This window comes from Hyperolius riggenbachi, chromosome 6 (genome assembly GCF_040937935.1).
Source record: "Hyperolius riggenbachi isolate aHypRig1 chromosome 6, aHypRig1.pri, whole genome shotgun sequence".
Classification (NCBI taxonomy): Eukaryota; Metazoa; Chordata; class Amphibia; order Anura; family Hyperoliidae; genus Hyperolius; species Hyperolius riggenbachi.
The window spans coordinates 70097339-70118631 of NC_090651.1; the positions used below are offsets into that span (position 1 = coordinate 70097339).

A 21293-nucleotide genomic window follows, 5' to 3' on the forward strand; every position below is an offset into this window, starting at 1 on the left:
AATTATCCTACAGAGAGCTGGAATATTTCTGCTCTCTTTCTAACATAAGTGATTTGCAGCGCACTGAGCCACTTATCCCTCCTGAGCGAGTTTGTAACCTTCAGGAAAGAAAAAGCAGATTTACTAAGAGAGCAAAAATGTGTTCTGTGTTCCTGCAGCTCCCCCGAGTGTGCAAATGCTGAACTGCGTTGCTGACAATTATAATTTTCTGAATAAACCTTACTTCTGTCTTTTTCTTATCTACGCATCAGGAGGCCTTGATTACTGGGCTTTCTCCAGAGACAACTTACTCCATTACAGTAGCAGCTTACACTACAAAGGGAGATGGAGCAAGGAGTAAGCCCAAAGTTGTAACCACTACGGGTGCTGGTAAGTAGCGTCATTGTCAATGGTGAATCACCTAACTTTATTTTACAATTTTGCTTTCCTAAAAATAGAAGGCATTTACAAATATACTCTTAACATGAGTTAAAAACATCACATGAATAGGTAAATCATGGTTTTATGTCCTTGAAAACTAGATGCACGTCCACGTAAGTGATTTATATAGTACATATACAGTCTATTCATTGTACAAAACTATACAATACAACTTGCAGACAGCTGTTTCAGGCTGTCTTGGCTAAATAATAAAACTTGCAGAAAGCTGTTTCAGGACTTTCTTGGCTATATAATAAAATTTGCAGACAGCTGTTTCAGGCTGTCTTGGCTATATAATAAAACTTGCAGATAGCTGTTTCAGGCTGTCTTGGCCTTAATCAGTGCAAGGTTCGAATAGTATATGGCTCTATGGTAGGAGTTGCAAGTGGGATTCAAGTATGACAAATCAGAACCCCTAGGCATATTTGTAGTGCATTTATAAGAACACAAAAGCCCTGTGCTGAAAATAATATGCAAGCAAGCTATTGTTTGCCCATGAGGACAAGGCTTAAAGGTACACTATGCTATAAATGGGGAAGTAATTTGGAAATTTAACAAGAGATTTGTAACCACTATTTACAGGCACTTTCCAGTTCTGACATAATTCTCAGTTAAGATCATTGCTTCATGTACTGCGGTACTTTAAATATAGTTTTTCAACCTTTTAAAAATATAATTTTTTTATTAAGAGAAATTACTTTACACATTAATATCACATTTGCAAACGAAATAGTCTTTTATGAGCATATCAAGTTTATTCGATAGAAAATACATTTTTAAACCCATTCAAACAATAACAAGTCAGGTTGATGGGTAAACCGAGACACACAATATCATCTAATGCATCCACTACAGGGAACACGGGAAATCTGCAAGGAACATACTATGCTGTGCACTGTAGGCTGCTTGAAAGAGAATTTTATGAATAGAGATTATGTAGTATTGCACCCTGTACACTGGGGGGCTCTCCAAGCCTTTGCCTGGACAGCCTATGCCCAAAAATGGCCATGTGAGTGGTAGAGACTGATCTCGGAAGGTTGAAGCCTATTGTTTTAGAGGCCTGATGACTACCAAATGGACATTTGATCAGATACTTTGAAAATGATTTATTTGACATCAACTAATTAAACAGCTTGTACACAGTGAGAAACCAGCTCTGCTGCTGGCTGCCTGTACAAGGTTGGAAATATGCTTGTGGTTGCCATGAGATGAGTTTTAAGTCTTAAAGTGGACCTGAACTCAGACCTCCTCTCTGCCCCAAAAGATACACAACAGCATAATAACCTTTAAACAAAAAAAAAAAACAATTTCTTTGTTACAGCTGATACAAACCCTAAACTAAATCTGCACAGTTTCTACTTCTTGAATCATGGAAGCAGACATATTGTTTACAGCCTGTGCTTTCAAATGGGCTTATCTGCCATAGGCAGTCATGTGGCACAGGGGAGGATCAAATTACAATTTGAGATTAGACACAAATGGGGGGGGGGATTAGACAGCCTAAACTCTCTAAATATCTACAGCAGTGGTCTTCAAACTAAGGCCCGCGGGCCGAAAGCGGCCCCCTGAGGCTTTTTTACCGGCCCCCATACACAAATTGTATTTATAGATGCGGTCAGCTACATTTTTAAATATTGGTGGTCCACAAAAAGAACAGCAGTGCTGGCACCAAGAAAGCAGTAATTCACTGGTTTACAATCAAATTCCACATCAGGTGACACTGCTGTCCAATTGGGCTGCAGGTTGTCACCTGGTTATGCTTCACTTTCTGGCCCGCAAAGACATCATTTTATATATACTCCGGCCCACCAGCAGTCTGAAGTATGTTGACCCGGCCCTCGACCCAAAATGTTTGGGGACCCCTGATCTACAGGGTGCATTTCTCTCTGTTTGCCTTCTGTCCCTTGCAAAAGTTCAGGTCCAGTTAAGGCTTTGAATATCTGTCAAGTGTTTATTATTCATTGTCTGTATCCCCAATTTAAAGACTTTTCACGGGAATTTCTCCCTCTAACGGGTATATAAACAGCAGTAAAACCCCAATGGTGTTTTTACCGATCTCCTATTCTACTGAAAATATGATAAAATGATGTGTGCACTTCTCTTTTCATGGATGTGAGACTCCTTCTTAAATACAGATATTCTGTGATTTCAGTGCCAGGGAGGCCCAGCATGGTGATTAACCCAACAGCTCAGAATACGGCGCTAATCCAATGGCATCCACCCAGAGAGGTTGTGGGCGAGCTCCTCGGTTACCGTCTGCAATACAAGAGGGTGGATGAGGAGAAATTTATCACTATGGACTTTGGAAAGAATGAGCATCATTACACAGTGACAAAGCTGCACAAGGGCGCCACCTACATCTTCAAACTGTCCGCCAAGAACCGAGCTGGCTGGGGGGAGGAGTCTGAAAAAGAGATCTCTACTCAGGAGGATGTGCCTAGCGGCTTCCCACAGAACCTGCAAGTTGTTGGACTCACCACATCCACCACTGAGGTGTCCTGGGACCCGCCGGTGTTAGCAGAACGCAATGGGAAGATCACAAACTACACAGTAGTCTACCGTGATATTAACAGTCCTCAGGATGTGCACAACATCACCCGAGACACACATATCACTCTGGTCAACCTCAAGCCAGACACTACCTACGATATTAAAGTCAGGGCAAGGACTAGTAAGGGGCTTGGGCCCCTAAGCCCCAGCATACAGTCACGCACAATGCCCGTGGACCAAGGTAAGGCTGTTATCATGTCAAAGCTCCAGTGTGAGATTTCAGGAAGTACTGGCTCTTTGTAACCATGTGGTTTTTATCATTTGTAACCAGAAAAAAAATATTTTTCATTAGCGTGGGGATAAGGTTAAGCAACATACACACAGTTGTCTATGAAGCCCAAATTACTATTTCTGTTCCCTGCCATGTAGCATGTGACAGTCACGCATGCTCAGTCTGGTTGACCTGTAGTGATGGTCATGTCTAGAACTCATGGAGAAGCATATGATCAGTTTGGTAAAGTGATAGATCAGTTAGTCTCTGATTTGCTAGTCAAAATCATGTGCAAAGGCAGGAGCTTTGCGAATATGTCAGCTGATCAAACAAATCACATGCATGTCCATGAGTTGTCCTAAACATGACTGTTGCGTGTGGTCCGGTATTAGTCATGTTTAGAATCCGAAGACATAACAACAAAGGTTGTTTAGGTGAGACCTTTAATGACTAACTGTACAAGATTCTTTTGCAAGCTTTCAAAACTTTAAGTTTCTTCTTCAGGCATGTTTCAGAGCTGGATCACAACCATACGTATGGTTCTGATCCAGTTCTGAAACATGCCTGAAGAAGAAACTTAGTTTCGAAAGCTTGCAGATGAATCTTGTACAGTTAATCATTAAAGATATCACCTAAACAACTTTTGTTGTTATGTCTTCGGATTCTAAACGTGACTATCGCTATTGACCTGTATATACTGCCCTCTGGAGAAAGAGAAGCAACAGGCTTCCTACAGCAGGTAAGTACAAAGTAATCAGCCAAACAAAACAAACCTAGTTTATTGCCTTTTCCCCCAGGTATGTTAGCTGCGGAAGACAGGGTATGCTTGTATTGCCCTAAAATCATCTCTCAGGTTTTTACCAATGTAAGTTACTCCATCAGGGAAATTGTCTGTCACTGCCTGTCTGAGATATCTAAAAGGAAGGCGAAATTCCAACTTGCTTTGTTTGGAACAAATTACTCATTGGAGGATTTATCTTCCAACCAGTGTCCAGTAAGCACTGAAACATTTAGGAATTGCCTTTATTTTGTATCCTGGCACATACTGTCACATGACGTGAGGAGCAATCTTCCCAGTCAGGACACCGATACAATCTCCACATAGATTCAATGATGTACTTATTGTGACCTTAATTGTACTGTGTAGAAGCCATGTATGTATTTTGTACTTGTGTGGCTGGATGTCCCAGTTATGATGTGCCTGGACTATGTATACATTTATTCTCTCCACTATTCTCTACTGTGTAGACTGTACAGTGCCAAAGAGGAAAATGGGGCTATAAAAATGGATAATGAGAAGAATAATACTGATCCTTAATACTACCAAAAATAATTAAAAAATCTAGTTCTATCTCGAGTTTTTCTATAAGGTTTGATGGAGGAACCAGTGGCGGCTCCAGCTTCAAATTTCTGGGGGAAGGGGGCACGATGGCTGGCTGGTGGGGCCCATTTGAGTGATCAAAATTGATGTTTGTTTGGCAAGCTTTAGATATTGTTTGCTTAACTCAGGTGATAAAATTAAGGCTAACTAGTTCAGCAATTATAAGAACCAAATGTAAACATCACACACAGAACTCAGGCTTTTGAGCAGAGCAGAATGTCCAAATGATGGTGCTATTATTGAAGGAAAGTTACATACAGATGTACTTGACTAGTTTGCTGACATGCTTTAATATTTACTTGTTAGCATGCTTTAATCTTTACTTGCTAGCATGCTGCTCCTGTGTGGACTAGTAATTATTCCAGCCCCCAGCCTGTTTCTGATGACTCTACAAGCAAGGAGAGGGAGAAAAGGCAGGAGGGAGAGAAACACTGTAATTCCTTATCCTAGGAGCTAAGTAGGGGTAAAGATTAGAGCTTGCATTTTACAGACAGAGGAAGTTTTGAATCAGGATTATTATCTGTAAAATACAATCTCTAGTTCATTGGTTAATTTAAAAGTAAGCTTTCAGCCTGTAAGCCTTCTTCAGACACTATTCCTGTTGACTGACAATGTTAGAACATACAGAAGGAAGTAGAGAGATGTTTTTGCAAATATAAGTGTCATCCAGATACATTCATTGCAAGGGATCTTGCAAGGATTGTGAGTTATTTATAGCAAGTAGAAAAGACCCTTGGTTTACTTACTGCCTACATAGACTAAGGGCCCATTTCCACTAGCAGCGATTGCGATGCTGAATCGCAAACCGCTAGTGATTTTAAAATCGCTACAGTTTGTATTTTAACATAGGAATCGTGGTAGGTAATTTCCACTACCGCGATTCGTTTTTTACTGAAACGCGATCGCACCTCGGAGCCAATTTTGCTATGCAGTGCAGTGCATGGCAAAATTGGCTCCTAAGGACCAGAGACTGCTTGTACCCCAAACGCAGCTTACCGACGAATCGCTGCATAGACCTGCCGGTCACGACGATCACCCATCACCGCAGGGCCCTTGTGTCTGCCTTTGCTATGACAACAGAGCTCTGTGAGCCTGTCAGGAACCGCTTTTATTAGCTCCTAGCCCTGTCATCAATGTAAGTCAATGGGATTAACTCACAGTAATCATGTGGTCAGGAGACAATAAAATCTGCTCCTGACTGACTCACAGAGCTCGTCCCTCATATAGATGACCGGGCCAGTGAGCTGCGGCGAGAACGTTCGGTGGCGGTTAAAATCTACATTTTGTCAGAAATAAGAGGCCACAGACAGAATGTAGATTTTAACTAGCACAGTCCGGAAAAGGTTAAAACGCGTTATTCCAACAGGCTATTCATAAAGAACTTCTGCGCATGAATGGAAATAAAATGACATACCAGCTCATTGTGGTGTGACTGTGGGGCAGTGGTGGCCCGCCTAATTATTCTTAGGTAATAGCAGTGACCCGCCTAACAATTGTATGTCTCGTGTCTTCAGAGGCTTTGCGGCTCTGAGGCTGCCCCTCAGCCGCACCACAATGAACTGGTATGTCATTTTATTTCCTTTCATGTGCAGAAGTTCTGTATGAATAGCCTGTTGGAATGAAGTAGCTTTATGCAAACAAGATAGTGCCAGACCATGAAGCAAACTGGGTAGTACCAGACCATAAACTTTCTTACCTTTTGTATACAATTGCTCTAGCTAAACTACAGGTCCTGAACTCAGGCGGAAGTAGGGTGCTTTGGTCTGTACTGCCCATATGCATCGCCAACTAACGCAGCTCCCCGGCCTTTTGGCTAGGGAGAGTGCGGAATTTTTATCACTCCGGCCACAAGGTCGGGGCCAGCTTGCTGGCACCGGGGACTTCGGTTCCCACCCGGCTCTCTCTCGGGGGAGCCACCCGGACCATGTGGGATGCCACATGGCCAGGCCCTTTGGGTAACCACTGGGCACAGTAGGGGTCCTCCTCGGAGGACTCCAGGATCCTTCAACCCCTCGGGTGTTGGAGGATGCCACCCCCTGAGCCGATGGCAAAGGGGGAAGGTTCCCTTCGGGGAACAACTGGAAGGGCCCTGCTGTATTGTGGGGCCCGTGGCTACTCGTGCACGTTTTGTGGGGGTGCTTTAGGGCACTCACGCTTTTTCCGTGCACGGGGCTAATAGCCTTGCTGACCGGGACTCCTGTTGCATGCAACAGGAGCCAAGACAAGCTAAAAAAAAAAAAAAAAAAACTACAGGTCCTGAACACACCATTGTGCTGATTTTTGACTACCAGCATTACCAACTCCCTGAGACTCATACTTTTGAATCCGCATACATACTGCTTTGACAGCTCTTTCCTGTCTCTATAAGGACTTGGAGGTAGGCCATGGCAATGCAGGTGGGGTGGTCACAGAGCTTTGGAACACTTCAGGTAAAAACCACCACAGCCGGTTTCCCTGGGAAGGGGCAGAGCTTCCGACGTCTAATGATTTCTGGGCAAGCGGGTGAATTATTATCCCTAGCACTCGCCAATCCTTGCTGCACTAAGGAATAGGTTATTACAGGGTTGGTTTTATTTTTTTATAATCTATGAGCTTGGTGCTCTTTAATGTTCCTTTTACCTTTCTTTATGAATTCTACCAAACTACTGGATTTAGATGACCAGAAAAGAACATTAAAGGGAAGGTCTGAGGTGCTTAAAAAACAAAAATCTACTTACCTGGCACTTCCTCCAGCCCCTTGCAGCTGTCCTGTGCCCTTGTCTCAGCTCCGCTCCCTGCTGGTGGCCTGGGGTCCCCTCCGGTACAAGATGCATACTGAACTTCAGCGTGCGGCTCACGGAGTCGGGCTGACGTCATCCGGACTGTACTGCGCAGGCACACTAGTAGGTCAGTATGTGCACCGAAGGGGACTGGGAGCCACCGGAGCTGCGGCGAGGGCACAGGATGGCTGCCAAGGGCAGGAGGAAGCGCCAGGTAAGTAGATTTTTGTTTATTAATCACCTCGGACCTTCCCTTTAAATGCTGCATAACAGTATATGTTCTGGAAACTACTCATAGAGGGAAATATATATGTGTGTGTAAACAGATAGTGCTGCTATCCACAGCTTACACAGAACCCTCCCAGCATAGATTCTCTTTGTCTCTCTCCCCCGCAGTGTTCGCCAAGAATTTCAGGGTGAATGCCGTGATGAAAACATCGGTCCTGCTCAGCTGGGAAGTCCCTGACTCCTACAAATCCGCTGTGCCTTTCAAGGTTAGTATTCACAACAAGTGGATACGATGTTCTGTAACATCACTGCTGCACATGGCTGTACTAAAGTCTGGGTCAAGCTTTGGAACACTGAAGGCAAACAAACAAGTCTGAATTTCACTCTGAAATTGTGTGGCTCTGTCTGCATGTTTGATCAATTCTATAAGGCTTCATTCACACTGGAACATTTTACTAGCGATTTCAGCAGCTTTTTCACACTTAGCGATCGTTAGTGATTTGCTGAAATAACGATTTTGGAGCAATTGCGTTTCATTGTTGTTGAATCGCAAAGCGCAGTCGTTACAAAATTGCTTTCCTGTACAGTGGAAAATCGCTTTGCAAAGTGCTAGCGATATTGCTAGCGTTTTCTGATTCCCAGGATGAAGGAGGCCTTATTGTGTTGTTGAGTGCAGAGAGCAATGTTCACAGGGCCGGATTTGTACTCTTTACTGCCCTAGGCCAACTTTTATCAACCATGCAGTACAGCGCATGTGCCAGCTATTTGCATTGTGCACACACGCTGCTTAATGCTCTCCGCTTCTCCTTGTCTAGCTGATTTTTCTAGCGCCCTAGGCCACTGCCTATGTGGCCTTGTCAGAAATCCGGCCATGAGTAGTCATAATGCAAAACTTTACTGGACTGCATACCTTGATTGTAATAACAAAGTATGTTATGTGCCCAGCACTAGCCACAGTGCTTAGAAATGATCAGTGAGATGCTAATAATTGAAGCTTAGGAATTGGACCAGTAAAAATCAGCAGGAAGGCTGCTTGATTGGCCTAAATCCAAGCTGCATGCAGTTTGCTTTGAAAGGGAACCCGAGGTGAGAGGGCTATGGAGGCTGCCATATTTATTTTCTTGTAAACAATGCCAGTTGCCTGGCAGCCACATTTCTCTCTTCTAGCATAAGTAGTGTCTGAGTCAAAACCCTGGAACAAGCATATGGCTAATCCAGTCAGCTGAGTCAGAGTACCTGATCTGCTGCCTGCTTGGTCAGGGTCCATGGCTAACCTATTAGAGCCACAGGATCAGAAGGCCTGGTATTGTTTAAAATAAATACGGCAGCCTCCATATCCCTCTAACCTCCGGGTCCCTTCAAGGACACCTGAAGTGAGCAGGATATGGAGGCTGACATATTTATTTGCGTTTAAACAATGCACATTGCCTGGCTGGCCTGCTGACTCTCTTCCTCCTGCCTTCCTCCTTCCTTCCTGCCATAGACCATAAATAAGCATGCCAGTTAAATGTTTTGATTGAAGTCTGATTGTATTAGCTGCATGTTTGTTTCAGATGTGTGATTCAGACACTACTGCAGCCAAATAGATCAGCAGCACTGCTGGGCAACTGGTTGAAAAGGAAATAAATATGGCAACTTATATCTTCTTGCTACAGGTGTGCTTTAAATTAGCGTGAAAGCCAGAATACTATCATGTTCATTGGCAGTCTCTAGTACTGATACTATGATGCTTGCAGAACACAACTCTTGTGCAATGGCCTCAATTCGCTAAGAATGTTGGAGATAATAAGGCAAGAGAGAACGTACAACCACCACACAGTAAGAGAGTTATCTTATCTCTTCATTCCTTAAGTTACCTCCTCTGTAGTTAATTTACCTCCTCTGTAGTTAACTCACCTCCTCTGTAGTTATTTTCACATGCAGTTAATAAACAGCCAGTCTTTAACTTTGGAGTTATTTTAACCACTTGAGGACCCACCCTTTACCCCCCCTTAACGACCAGCGCTGTTGTAGCTGATCTGTGCTGGGTGGGCTCTGCAGCCCCCAGCACAGATCAGCGTGCAGGCAGAGCGACCAGATCGCCCCCCTTTTTTCCCCACTAGGGGGATGATGTGCTGGGGGGGTCTGATCGCTCCTGCCTGCGGGTGTTGCGGGGGGGGGGGGGGGGGGCACCTCAAAGCCCCCCTCCGCGGCGAAATCCTCCCCCTCCCTCTCCTACCTGGCCCCCCCTGGTAAGCCGGGCTGCACAGGACGCTATCCGTCCTGTGCAGCCAGTGACAGGCTGTCTCCGGTCACATGGCGGCGATCCCCGGCCGCTGATTGGCCGGGGATCGCCGATCTGCCTTACGGCGCTGCTGCGCAGCAGCGCCGTACAAATGTAAACAAACCGGATTATTTCCGCTTGTGTTTACATTAAGCCTGCGAGCCGCCATCGGCGGCCCGCAGGCTATTCACGGAGCCCCCCGCTGTGAATTGACAGGAAGCAGCCGCTCGCACGAGCGGCTGCTTCCTGATTAATCAGCCTGCAGCTGGCGACGCAATACTGCGTCGCTGGTCCTGCAGCTGCCACTTTGCCGACGCGCGTTATGAGTGCGCGGTCGGCAAGTGGTTAAGGATTGAAGATTTAACTTAAAGACAGAAGAGTTAACTTTAGGTTTGCCTGAGGTAAAATGTTTCCTGAATACTACTTGCCTTATCACCATGGTGATAACTATAGAAATGTTATTAAAGACAGGAGATAAGCTTAGTGAATTGAGGCCATTTGTGTGCTCAGTTATTAGACCACAGACCAAATGTAATGGACAAATCAACACTTTATTTTAATGCAAAAGTGAGACCCCACAGTTCAGAAAGACACTAAAAATAATCCAAACCAGAATAATTTGACAAGTTTAATACTGCGCGTATTGCATGTAATATAAAGACGAAAAGCCCACAATGTGGCTTGAGATCCCTGCTCTGTGATGAACCTGTGTACATTCACTCTATAGGAAGCAGCTTTTAACACACAGCCCGGCAGTGCTTCTGTCATGTTACCACAGCTCTGCTGAGCTCAGGCATCAACTGACAAAAAGTTCCCAGGAATTGGGTGTGTTCATACACTTGCTGATCATCTCTTAGCAGAATTGTTTACGGGAAATAGACATAAATGGTCAGTGATGTCACTGTGTGGTAACCCTGGCACATGGGTACCTGATGGCTGATGTTCCCGATAGTTGGCTTCCAGAGCAATCGAGTAAAGGAATTAAGGAGGACCTCTATTTATTTTGCACTCAGGAAAGGATTTAAAGAATAATAAATATATCTGCTCTTATGCAGCAGTATTGTGACCTCTGACAGGTTCTCTGTAATTATCTCCGTGTCTCTCATGCACTCTCTCAGAACTTTGCTAAATGGAACATGTGTGCTCAGACATGTCACACTAACATCTGTTCTGCTCTGAAGGTTTCTCTCCATCATCCAGCAGTAATATAGGGCCTGATGCACAACACTACGGTAAACTTGCTGCGTGCGGGGCGATTTTACCATTAGTAGCATTGCGGGAAGAACTGTACGTTAGACCTTTACCACCAACGCTGTTACTATGATGGCACATGCGTTGCTATGGTAACTTATTTCACAGTGAGTTACCATACCAATGCGCGCGTTACGCAGTAACTATTGGGGTGCTAAAGGATTAACGTGCAGTTTTCCACCAGCTTTACTAACGGTAAAATTGCTGTGTGCTCCGTGGGCACGTGCGCTCCCTGCACACGGCAGCTTTACCACAGTGATACGTTATACCAGGCTTTCTCATCCAGGGTTCCTTGAGGACTCTGCAGGCGTTCCTTGGCATTTTACCCCATAGTGGGGGAAGTATAATAGAGAACCATAAAATAGGGGGTTCTGTAAAAACAAAACAAAAAAAATCTCTGAATTGGGGGTCAAATTAATAATGAGCACAACAAACAAGCGCCAGCATAAAGAGACAGTATAATGAGGTGCACTGTAATAGGGGGATAGTGAAATAAACAGCCTCACCTACTTTTAAAGACCATGCCTCCTGCAAAATAAATGCAGGGGTTCCTTGAGATCCGAAAATTATTTGCAGGGTCCCTCCAGGTTGAAAAAGTTGAGAAAGGCTGTGTTCTACTGACAGCTAACTTAAGTTTTGTAACCTTTTATCACCTGTTTTTCTCCATTTACAGATTTTGTACAATAATCAGCATGTAGAAGTAGATGGTCACTCCATGCGCAAGCTGATCAGCAACCTGCAGCCAGACACTGAGTATTCCTTTGTCCTCATGAATCGGGGGAGCAGTGCTGGTGGCCTCCAGCACAGAGTGTCCATCCGCACAGCTCCTGATGTCCTGCAGGCCAAGCCAACCTCTGCCAGCAAATACATGGAGGAAGGGAGGTTCACCCTGCAGCTGCCTCGCGTGCAGACCAGCGCCCCCGTCAGGTCAGAATGCAGACATGTCGTTGCATGTAGCTTGCTTTATTTTGGATGTATAGGTGGTCACTGACAGGCAGGCAGGTGCCAGTGACTGGGATTTATCAGCCAGACCCCAGGATAGCCCTTCTCTTACCACATATGTATATCTGGTATTCAGTGCATGCAGGGCAATTCTTCCTTCAAGCAGACATAAAATAAGAAGACCACTGTTGTGAATTTAATGGCATTTCGGTAAAGTCCTAAATAAAATGGGCTCCATTTCAGTAAATATTTTTATTTAATTAGGAAAACTGATTTAGTCAGAGGCACTGCAGTGACATAAAGCAGAATGCAGTAAGTTATTCAGGGCACCCACTTTTATGGTAATTTTCCTGGTTTCAGCATCAGAAACGCTTCCTTTCGCCATATATTGCTGTATATTGAATGTAACCCCGCCCTCCCAGTGATGCTTAGCCTAGGCTGATTAGCTATGCGGAATTCCCCACCTTATGTATGCCTTCTGTATTGTTATGCCAAACATATCTGAGGTGCTGTAATCTTCTGTAGTGTGTACACTTTGCCACTTACTTTCCTTCTGTTCTCCCTTTTTTCCTCTGCTAGGTGGTATTACATTGTAGTCGTGCCATTGGACAGCTCCAGCACTAGCCTGAGCTCTCGTATGCAGAGCCCGGAGGAGATGGAGCTGGAACAGGTAAGCACACAGCACATGTATGGATCTGACTCACACTTGAACTTTGTTACAACCTTACAATAAGGATGTTTGCAATACAAACTGTCTTTTCTTGCAGGGATTTTATCTTTGGAGTCTGCAGAAGACTAAAAGGGGGCCCATACACTGGTCGATTTCTGCCATCGATTGATCGTTTCGATGGACTCGATCAATCGGAAATCAGTTCTATCGAATCATCCGATCGATCGCTTTCGGCCGATTTCGATCAATTTGAACCAGGGGCGTAACTAGGCCCCACCGGGCCCCCCTGCAGAATTTCATTGCGGCCCCCCTCCCTGGGGCCCGCTCGGGGCCGTTTTGTGGGGGCTGGAGGGGTGGCAGTTCCTCGCTCTAGCGGCTGACGTCACTTCCGAAAGTGACCTCACTTCCAGAGTATGTGAGGAGTATGCGGCGGAACACAAGGAAGAAGGTATTTATCTTGCCGCCGCTGCCCAAACTGTAACTAGCTGGAGGGGAGCGCAGAGGGTAGAGCCCGGAGGTGAGGAAGAGGGGGGGGGGGGACTTCCCCTCTCCCCGCCGACTGTGGCCAAGGCTTTCCCCTCATGCTGCCACCCCTCCAGCCCCCACAAAATGCCCCCCCCCCCCTCACGGGAGCAGGGGCTGCAGGGCCCATGATTTGAACTATCTGACTGGATGGAAAATCTTGGTTGATCTGCTGCTGGCAGCAGATCGATGGCCCATAGAGCATTGGATCTAATGGTTCAATAATGCATTTAGATCTATTTCCAATAGATTTCATTCTGAAATCTATTGGAAATCTGTTCCTAGTGTGTGGCACACATCAGATAGATTCCTGTCAGATTCGACTTGACAGATATCTATCTGATGGTTGAACCTGCTGAAAATCTACATCATACAATCTTGGTTGTTCAATCTTACCACTTTCATGTAGTATAAGAGCTTATCCAATCATTCAAGGTATTTTCAATCTGTTGGCCCTTATACTACATAGATTTGGTAAATCTGTACAACCAAGATTGTATGGTGTGTGTTGAGCTTAGTCTATGGCCACCTTTAAATTGTATTGGAGACAAACATATCACAAGGATTTATACTTACCTGGGGCTTCCTCCAGCCCCCAGTAGTCTGTCAGCTGCTCAGTGTCCATCCGGTCCCCTCTGTTCTCCCGCAGTATGATCCAGTGAAGTGTCAGACTGAGCCAGTAGGGGATAACTGTGCATGCATGATTCCAGCCGTGCTCTCCTCCTCGCCACAGTAATGCGATCGGGTTGTGTGTGCGCTGGCCAGCAAACCCGGCTACCTCTCTGCCTTTACTACGGCGCAACAGAGAGGACCAGACCGACATGGAGGAAGCTAACAGATTATAGGGGGCTGAAGGAAGTCGAAGGTGAGTCTAAATTATGAGACACCTGAAACAAGGATGCAGATCAGGAAAGACAAGACCCTTGATCTGCATACTCCTTCCAAGAAAGTGTTCATTGCAAGAGGTAAAAAGCATACACTTTGCAGACACTTTGACCTTGAGAGGCATGGTTTTAGCAGTTGTCATTATGCTGCTGATTTCATTATTGTGACAGAAGGCAGCATTTATAAAGACCTTTGTCTGGCTTGGGAAGTGAAATCCAGCCCTGACCAGAGGCTTAGCATTACATCCCAGCCATTTCTGGCCATCATTTTGTGACAGTTGTACTTAACTCGAGTTCACGCAATGCACCCTGTGCACTGGCCCATCATTTTATAGTTGTGCATATTTGTGTTTAGTGCTGTCCGATGCATTCCACTGTGACTGGGCTCCGTTTCGGTAACAGTAAAGGTGCCCATACACTTACTCAATTTCCCGCCGATACACAGCAGATTCGTTCACTGTGATCGAATCTGCTGTGAAATTGATGCGCAAACGTTGACCAATCGACTGATTTCCGTACAAAATCTGTCCACGCGGAACATTTAGCTCGATTGCCGGCGGGTCGGAAGTGCGTCGATAGCGGCGTTCGAATGTCCGACGACCGACACTAGCAGCCATACATGACCTGTACTACCGGCGTGGGTCCCCAAGGTCCGTTCTCTGTGCTGGGCTCCGGCTGGCTTCACTTCCTGTCGGGGGAAGTTTAAACAGTAGAGCGCCCTCTACTGTTTAAACTTCTCCTGACAGGAAGTAAAGTGAAGCCCAGAGCAGAGAAGAGACAGCGGAGACCGGAGGACTCGCGCCAGCCGGATCAGGTAATATATGCTGAGGGGGTGGCAGCTCCACAGATTGTGAATTGATTTCATTGTGAAATTGATTCAAAATCTGTTTGCAGTGTAGGCAGCCAATAGATCCCTCTTTGATCAGATTAGATCACAGAGGAATCTATCTGTTGGTCGATCTGGTGGCAATCGACCAGTGTATGGCTGCCTTAAGATTGTCTGGCTAAAATTCCACCTCTCAGACCTGTAGCCTTATCTCCTGTCATGGCCTAGTGTGACATGCCCTGATCTAGGTGTTGCCCTGATCCAGTTTTGCCCCAGAATTGCACTTGCATTCACTATTTACAGGTTTATAAATGCCGGGAAATCCTGGGATGCCTTCTCTGTGAAGCTACATCCACACGGTAGATCTTTGTGATTGTCTGGGGTGAGAATTATTACATAATGTATGTCTCCTGATATTTTTCCCAAGATCTGTTGTATTAGCTCAATCACACCCAGCACTGTTATTCGGTCCTTGTCCATGCAGCAGGGCCTCTCCCATTCATCCTTCTGATCCCTTGTCTATAGAACAGAATAGGCTGCCCAGCAAATAGTCGAGCAGCAAGGTTGTACAGCAGAAATTCCTAAACTGTCACCTGAAGTGATCAGTAATGATGGTTTTGGGCAATAAATTATTATTGTAAATTATTAAATGTAAATGGTTTTCTTTTCTAGATCCTGGAAGCCATCAATCAGGGCTCCCGGCGGCAGAGGCGTCATGCCAGCTCGAATAAGCCATACATCTCAGCCTGCCTGAACCCTCTCCCGGAACTCTTTACTCTGGGTGACAATAAGGAATATAATGGCTTCATCAACAAGCCGCTGAATGCAGACCTGAGTTACACCTGCTTTGTGCTGGCGGCTCTGGACGATGGGGACACTGTAAGTTTCATACTCTGTATTATCTCAGTATCTCCAGGCTTATGTTTCTAGTCTTAGCAGAGCTGGAAGACCTTCTGGGGATGTATCGTATATGGCTGTAGTGCGGTCAGCTTGGCATCTGTTGATCTTACCACAATGCGGTCTGCACTGAATGCAGATTGTCTGCAGAAACCATCCATCTGACTTTCACCATGCATTGATGGATATTTGTAATAGATTAGATATAAGGTTCAATAAAAAACATTACATCAGATTGATGAAATCGATCCAAAAAATGGTTTGATTTAATTGAATTGGTTAGCAGTTTTTTGTCTGTAAGTGGACACAACCAATCATTTTCGATCGATCATAACGATCAAATCAGATGATCCATCTGATCCATGGAATTGTATAGTTAATGGGCACCTACATTTTAACCTTCTTCCGCCCCAAAGTGCTAACCACTTAGCTAAATGATTTTAACCTGTAAATTAAACCAACCCATACTGTATATTGAGCCTACCCTCACACTAATCTTTACCAGCTAGATAATATCTCCTTTCTTAACAACCTCAGTCTTAAATTGTCTAGTGTAACTCAACTATACCGTAAATCAGTTTAAGCTTCACGAGCATACATGTTAAAAGTACGACGGGAAATTTGGTCACATGTGAAGCTGAAAGACGGCTCACCCTGCTTTGGCAAATTTCCTGGCGGCATTAAATACTATTCCCTCTCCAAGGCTCCGTACAGTGGGTGTAAAGGTGGCCACTAACGGTCCAATTTCTAGATTTCTAGCGAAAAATCGTTAGAGCGATCAGAAATTCTGATTGGAAGTGAAATATTGTAATACATCGTTCACTACACCATCAACGAACCAATCTTTGCTTCCTATCTATCACAACCAACGAGAAAATCCAAATTTTGGTTCGACGAAAATTCATACAGGCGACATTTTTTTTTCACTCGTTCATAATCGATTGTGTCCACCAATGGAGATTATTTACAACCAATCCGATCAGAATTTCTGATTGCTCAAACGATTTTGCTAGAAATTGGACCGTTAGTGGCCATCTTAAGATGCAATTCGGCTTCCAGCTATTGCTGGCGGCCAAATTGCGCTGTTTTTATTGTAATTTGGGCTCCATCTTTTGCCAGTGCTCAAATTACTAACTGAGCACCACTATAGCCGTAATTTACATAATGGCTCATGGCGGCATGGCTGCCACATCTATTCCTTACATAGCATGGGACTGATTATCATGTCACATGAATTTTTTTGTGTTGTGCAGAAAAAATATGCAGCCAGTCCCTATTCTGACTACATAGTGGTGGAAGTGTCATCATCCAAACAGCAGGAGGAGCCAGAGATGTTGTGGGTGATGGGGCCGGTGCTGGCAGTCATTCTCATTATCATCATTGTCATTGCTATCCTGCTCTTCAAGAGGTATGTCACTTCCTGTACAGCTTCTAGGCTGATTGGTCAGACTAAAACAATACAAGTGTGTGTGTTTACAGTTTGTGCATTCTTTCAATAATTCCTTTTCTCCTAATTAACGTCTGTCCTCCTTCCTTTCTGTGCTGTCCTGGACACAGTAAGCAGGAAAGGTAGGAGATTTCTGTATGGTAACCATGTTCTCTGTAGACAGCAGTGAAGGGGCTCTACATTCAGAACTAGTATTTCTATTTTGTATGTGTACATAAGAGAGAGAGAATCCCTTCCAGGTTTCTTTCGACGACTCTTCCAGATGTGAGATTTTTTCCCTGACGTGCCGCCAGTCTGTATAGTGCTGCTGCAAACACTCCAGGGACTGCTAGATTTCCCTGTTTGATTGATTATATATATATATACATGCATGCATGCATACATACATACATACATAAGACAGGACAAATAACATTTATATCGCGCTTTTCTCCTGGCGGACTCAAAGCGCCAGAGCTGCAGCCACTAGGGCGCGCTCTATAGGCAGTAGCAGTGTTAGGGAGACTTGCCTAAGGTCTCCTACTGAATAGGTGCTGGCTTACTAAACGGGCAGAGCCAAGATTCGAACCCTGGTCTCCTGTGTCAGAGGCAGAGCCCTTAACCAGTACACCATCCAGCCATACATATGCATATACATATATATACACATACACACACCCATAATTTGAACCTTGATGGAGAGAAATACAGACTGTTAGCCAAGCAATCTCATTATGAGAAATAAGTAGTGAGCAGGTGACAGCTAGACTCCACCCATACACGAAGCATAAGATCTGAGTACACAGGCCGTTGAAGGTTGAATGAAGTCAGCAGCAGACCAGAATGGCATCTTTTTACTGATTTCTCATTGGTCCTAGAGCTACTTTCATCAGCTGCATACATATTATGTATGAACTCATTGTTGTGTACGTGTTCATTATAGAGATCTCAAATACTAAACAATAGTTTAGAGCTCCAGACATGGGCAGACGGGTGTCTTTGGGAACCTGAATTTAAGAATTCAGTGTGTTAATTCTCTGAAATAGATTGCTACTTACCCTGGTCAACCAAAACATTAAACCACTTGTGTAATGTTGTAGAATACTGTGTCCCCCTGGTACTTCCATTCAGACATGGACTCCATTAAACCTGTGAAAGTGTCCTGTGGAATCTCACTCCATGGCGTTAGCAGCAAATCCAATAATGCCTGTAAAATGTGATCTGGAGCCTGCAGGGCTCTGACTTTCCAGCAAATCCCACAGATGTTGGATTGTGATCTGGGGATCTTTGATTTAAAACAACCCATAATTTATTAGATCTTCAGGCCACCCTCTTCCATTGCACCATATTCCGGTTCTGATACTTCCTATCCCATCTAAGTGGTGGACAGGGGTCAGCATGGGGCCTGTAAGTAGCCTGCAGATACACAGCTCCATACACGGCAAGCTGCAATGCACTGTATGTTCTGATACCTGTACCTCACCAGCATAATGGTGATTGGCCATTGGTGCCACAGCTGCTTTTCTGTGTTACCGAATTAGACTGGCTGACCATTGGGAGGAAATCTGATTGGAAGCTTTACCTTATAGGCTACAGTGAAAGCAAATAATGACCATTTTAAACATAGAGTAGGCCTTAAGTGAGAGGAATATGGAATGTTTGTGGGCTCCCTTCCAAAAATGCTGCTAACCTAGGCATATTGTACTGATCCATTGCTCTTTATACTTACTGGTTCATTATAGTGGACCCACACTGTGTTGAGCAATATTAGAAATCAAACTTTAAAAAAAAAAACTGAAACTAAAAAGAAAATAACGTCTGATAAGGCAAGCACAGAAACGAATCTGACATCTGTGACATTTTGCATTCTGGTGGCAGCCATATTGGCAGGGCCGGGCCGAGGCATAGGCTGGAGAGGCTCCAGCCTCAGGGCGCAGTGTAGGAGGGGGCGCAGAATTCATTCAGCTGTCATTGCTAATTGTGTTTGAAGCAGAAAGAAATAAGAAAAGGGGATACATGGCAGTGACTGTAAGCCAGATAACTAGATATTAAGGTGTTGCGGAGGTTGTGGGCCCTGTGGCGCCTCTTAGTCTAATAACAATCAGTGTTTGATGGCTCGGGTGGCAGGGATGGAGGGACGCACTTTGGTGTCTCAGCCTTGGGTGCTGGAGGACCTTGTCCCGGCTCTGCATATTGGTTTTGCTGATAGGGCTTGGGATAGTATTGTCCATCTTGTACTCCATGCACTATGTCCTCTGATTCTCCATGCATACATATTACAGGTGACATCACTCTCCCTTAGTGCTCCTGGTGGAGACAGACTTTGCGTTATATGCCTAGGCAGCCTGATAGCAGCTCCAGGGATGTTAGTGCATATCGTAATGTAAATACAACCTATACATGCAAGCTGACTTAATGAGAGAAACCTGTTTATGTACAGCCCCAATCCTACAAAGAACTAGCCTGTGTTCCTTTCTTCTCAATGTGAGGCTGGTTTCACATTCGAAACCAGCATTGTCGATGCGGTGCGTCGCTCCTGTCAAAAAACATTGCACCGTCAAAAACAGGCCTATCTGGCCACCGGCCAAGCAGGAAGTGACACGCGCTTGCCGTCACTTCCTGCTTCGGGTATGCAGAAGAATACTGTTAAAATATGCCTATGCGTGCCGCGACGATAATTGTTTTAAAATCCACACATCGCCATACACTAACATGACTTCCGGGACGCCGTACCGGGGAAGTATGAAAGTCTCCATAGACTTTCATTGCCTGGCGGTGGGGTGCGGTAAAAATACTGCACCGCTGTGAAAGGGCCTTTAGGGTTATGAATCCATGGCTGTAAATGACATTTTCTTTGCAGTAGATGTCAGTTATAAGTAATAAAGGTCATAAAACTCAAGTGTGGCTGAAAAAAAAATCATTCATCCGATCCAGTCAACAATGTTAAAGTGAACCTCCGGACTAAAAATCGACTCAGCAGCACTGAAAAGGCCTGGTGTTTCTTTAACAGTTTCACAGCATCAGAACTTTTTTTTTCTCTTATCCAAGCCTCATTTTTAGCTGCACAGAAGAAAACTGCCCGGACATTTTTCCCCTGATGCTGTGCAAAGCATGATGGGATTTCTGATTTTGTTGTTCTCGTTCTGCTGTTTTGGTGCAATTTTTTTTTTTTTTTACGTTTTGAATTTGACATTTGAAGCCTAGCCTGTGCTGCTGGGAGGGGTAATCAGGACACAGGACAGTTGGAACTGTGTCTCCTGTTCCTTGTCACCTCCTTTCAACCAAAAAGATGGCTTCCCCCATGACAAAGATGGCAGCCCCCATGAATCACAAACATTTGCCTATTCTTTTAAAACAGGGTGGGTAAAAAATTATATTACCTATCTATTCTAATTAACATAACTAATGTAACGTAATGACAGTATGTTTGTTTAGGCTGAAGTTCCCCTTTAAAGAGAACCCGAGGTGGGGTTCTATCAACAAAATCCCCATACAGAGGCTGGGTCTGCCTATAGAGCCCAGCCTCTGTTGCTATTTAGATTCCCCCTAAGCCCCCCCCCCCCCCCCCTGCACTCTACGAGACCCCATAATTCAAAGCCGCGCTGCCGACACAGAGCGTGTCGCAGCGGGCTGTATTTACCTCCATAATGCCAGTCTCGCCGCTCCCCCGCCTCCTGCATCGCTCCGGTCCCCTCCCACGTCCCTTCCCTCCCCGCTGATTGGAGGGAAGGGATGCGGGCGTGACCGAAGCGATGCAGGAGGCGGGGGAGCAGCCGAGACTGACAGAAGGAGGTAAACACAGCGCGGCTGTGATTTATCGGGTCTCGCTGAGCGCAAGGGGGAATCTAAATAGCAACAGAGGCTGGGCTCTATAGGCAGACCCAGCCTCTGTATGGGGATTTCGTTGTTAGAACCCCGCCTCGGGTTCTCTTTAAATAAATGGATTTTTAACTTTAAACACCCAAGTAGTGCTATGGAATTCCAGGAAAGTCTTAATTAGGATTAGGACTAGGGATGCAATTGATTTATTTTCACTTCAGGTTTGCTTTAAGGTTTAGTTTAT

General features: G+C 44.9%; 1 protein-coding gene across 15 annotated transcripts in view; it reads left to right on the forward strand.

Annotated features, from left to right (window-relative positions):
- The window catches only part of PTPRF (protein tyrosine phosphatase receptor type F), a 1415717-nt gene that overhangs the window by 1362605 nt on the left and 31819 nt on the right, over positions 1-21293 (forward strand). For all 15 annotated transcript variants that reach the window (XM_068239458.1, XM_068239459.1, XM_068239460.1 and 12 more), the window contains 7 exons: positions 252-369; positions 2573-3151; positions 7718-7815; positions 11737-11990; positions 12585-12675; positions 15580-15786; positions 17058-17212. In XM_068239458.1, coding sequence (XP_068095559.1) covers positions 252-369; positions 2573-3151; positions 7718-7815; positions 11737-11990; positions 12585-12675; positions 15580-15786; positions 17058-17212 — 1502 coding nt within the window. The remainder of the gene's footprint in view (positions 1-251; positions 370-2572; positions 3152-7717; positions 7816-11736; positions 11991-12584; positions 12676-15579; positions 15787-17057; positions 17213-21293) is intronic.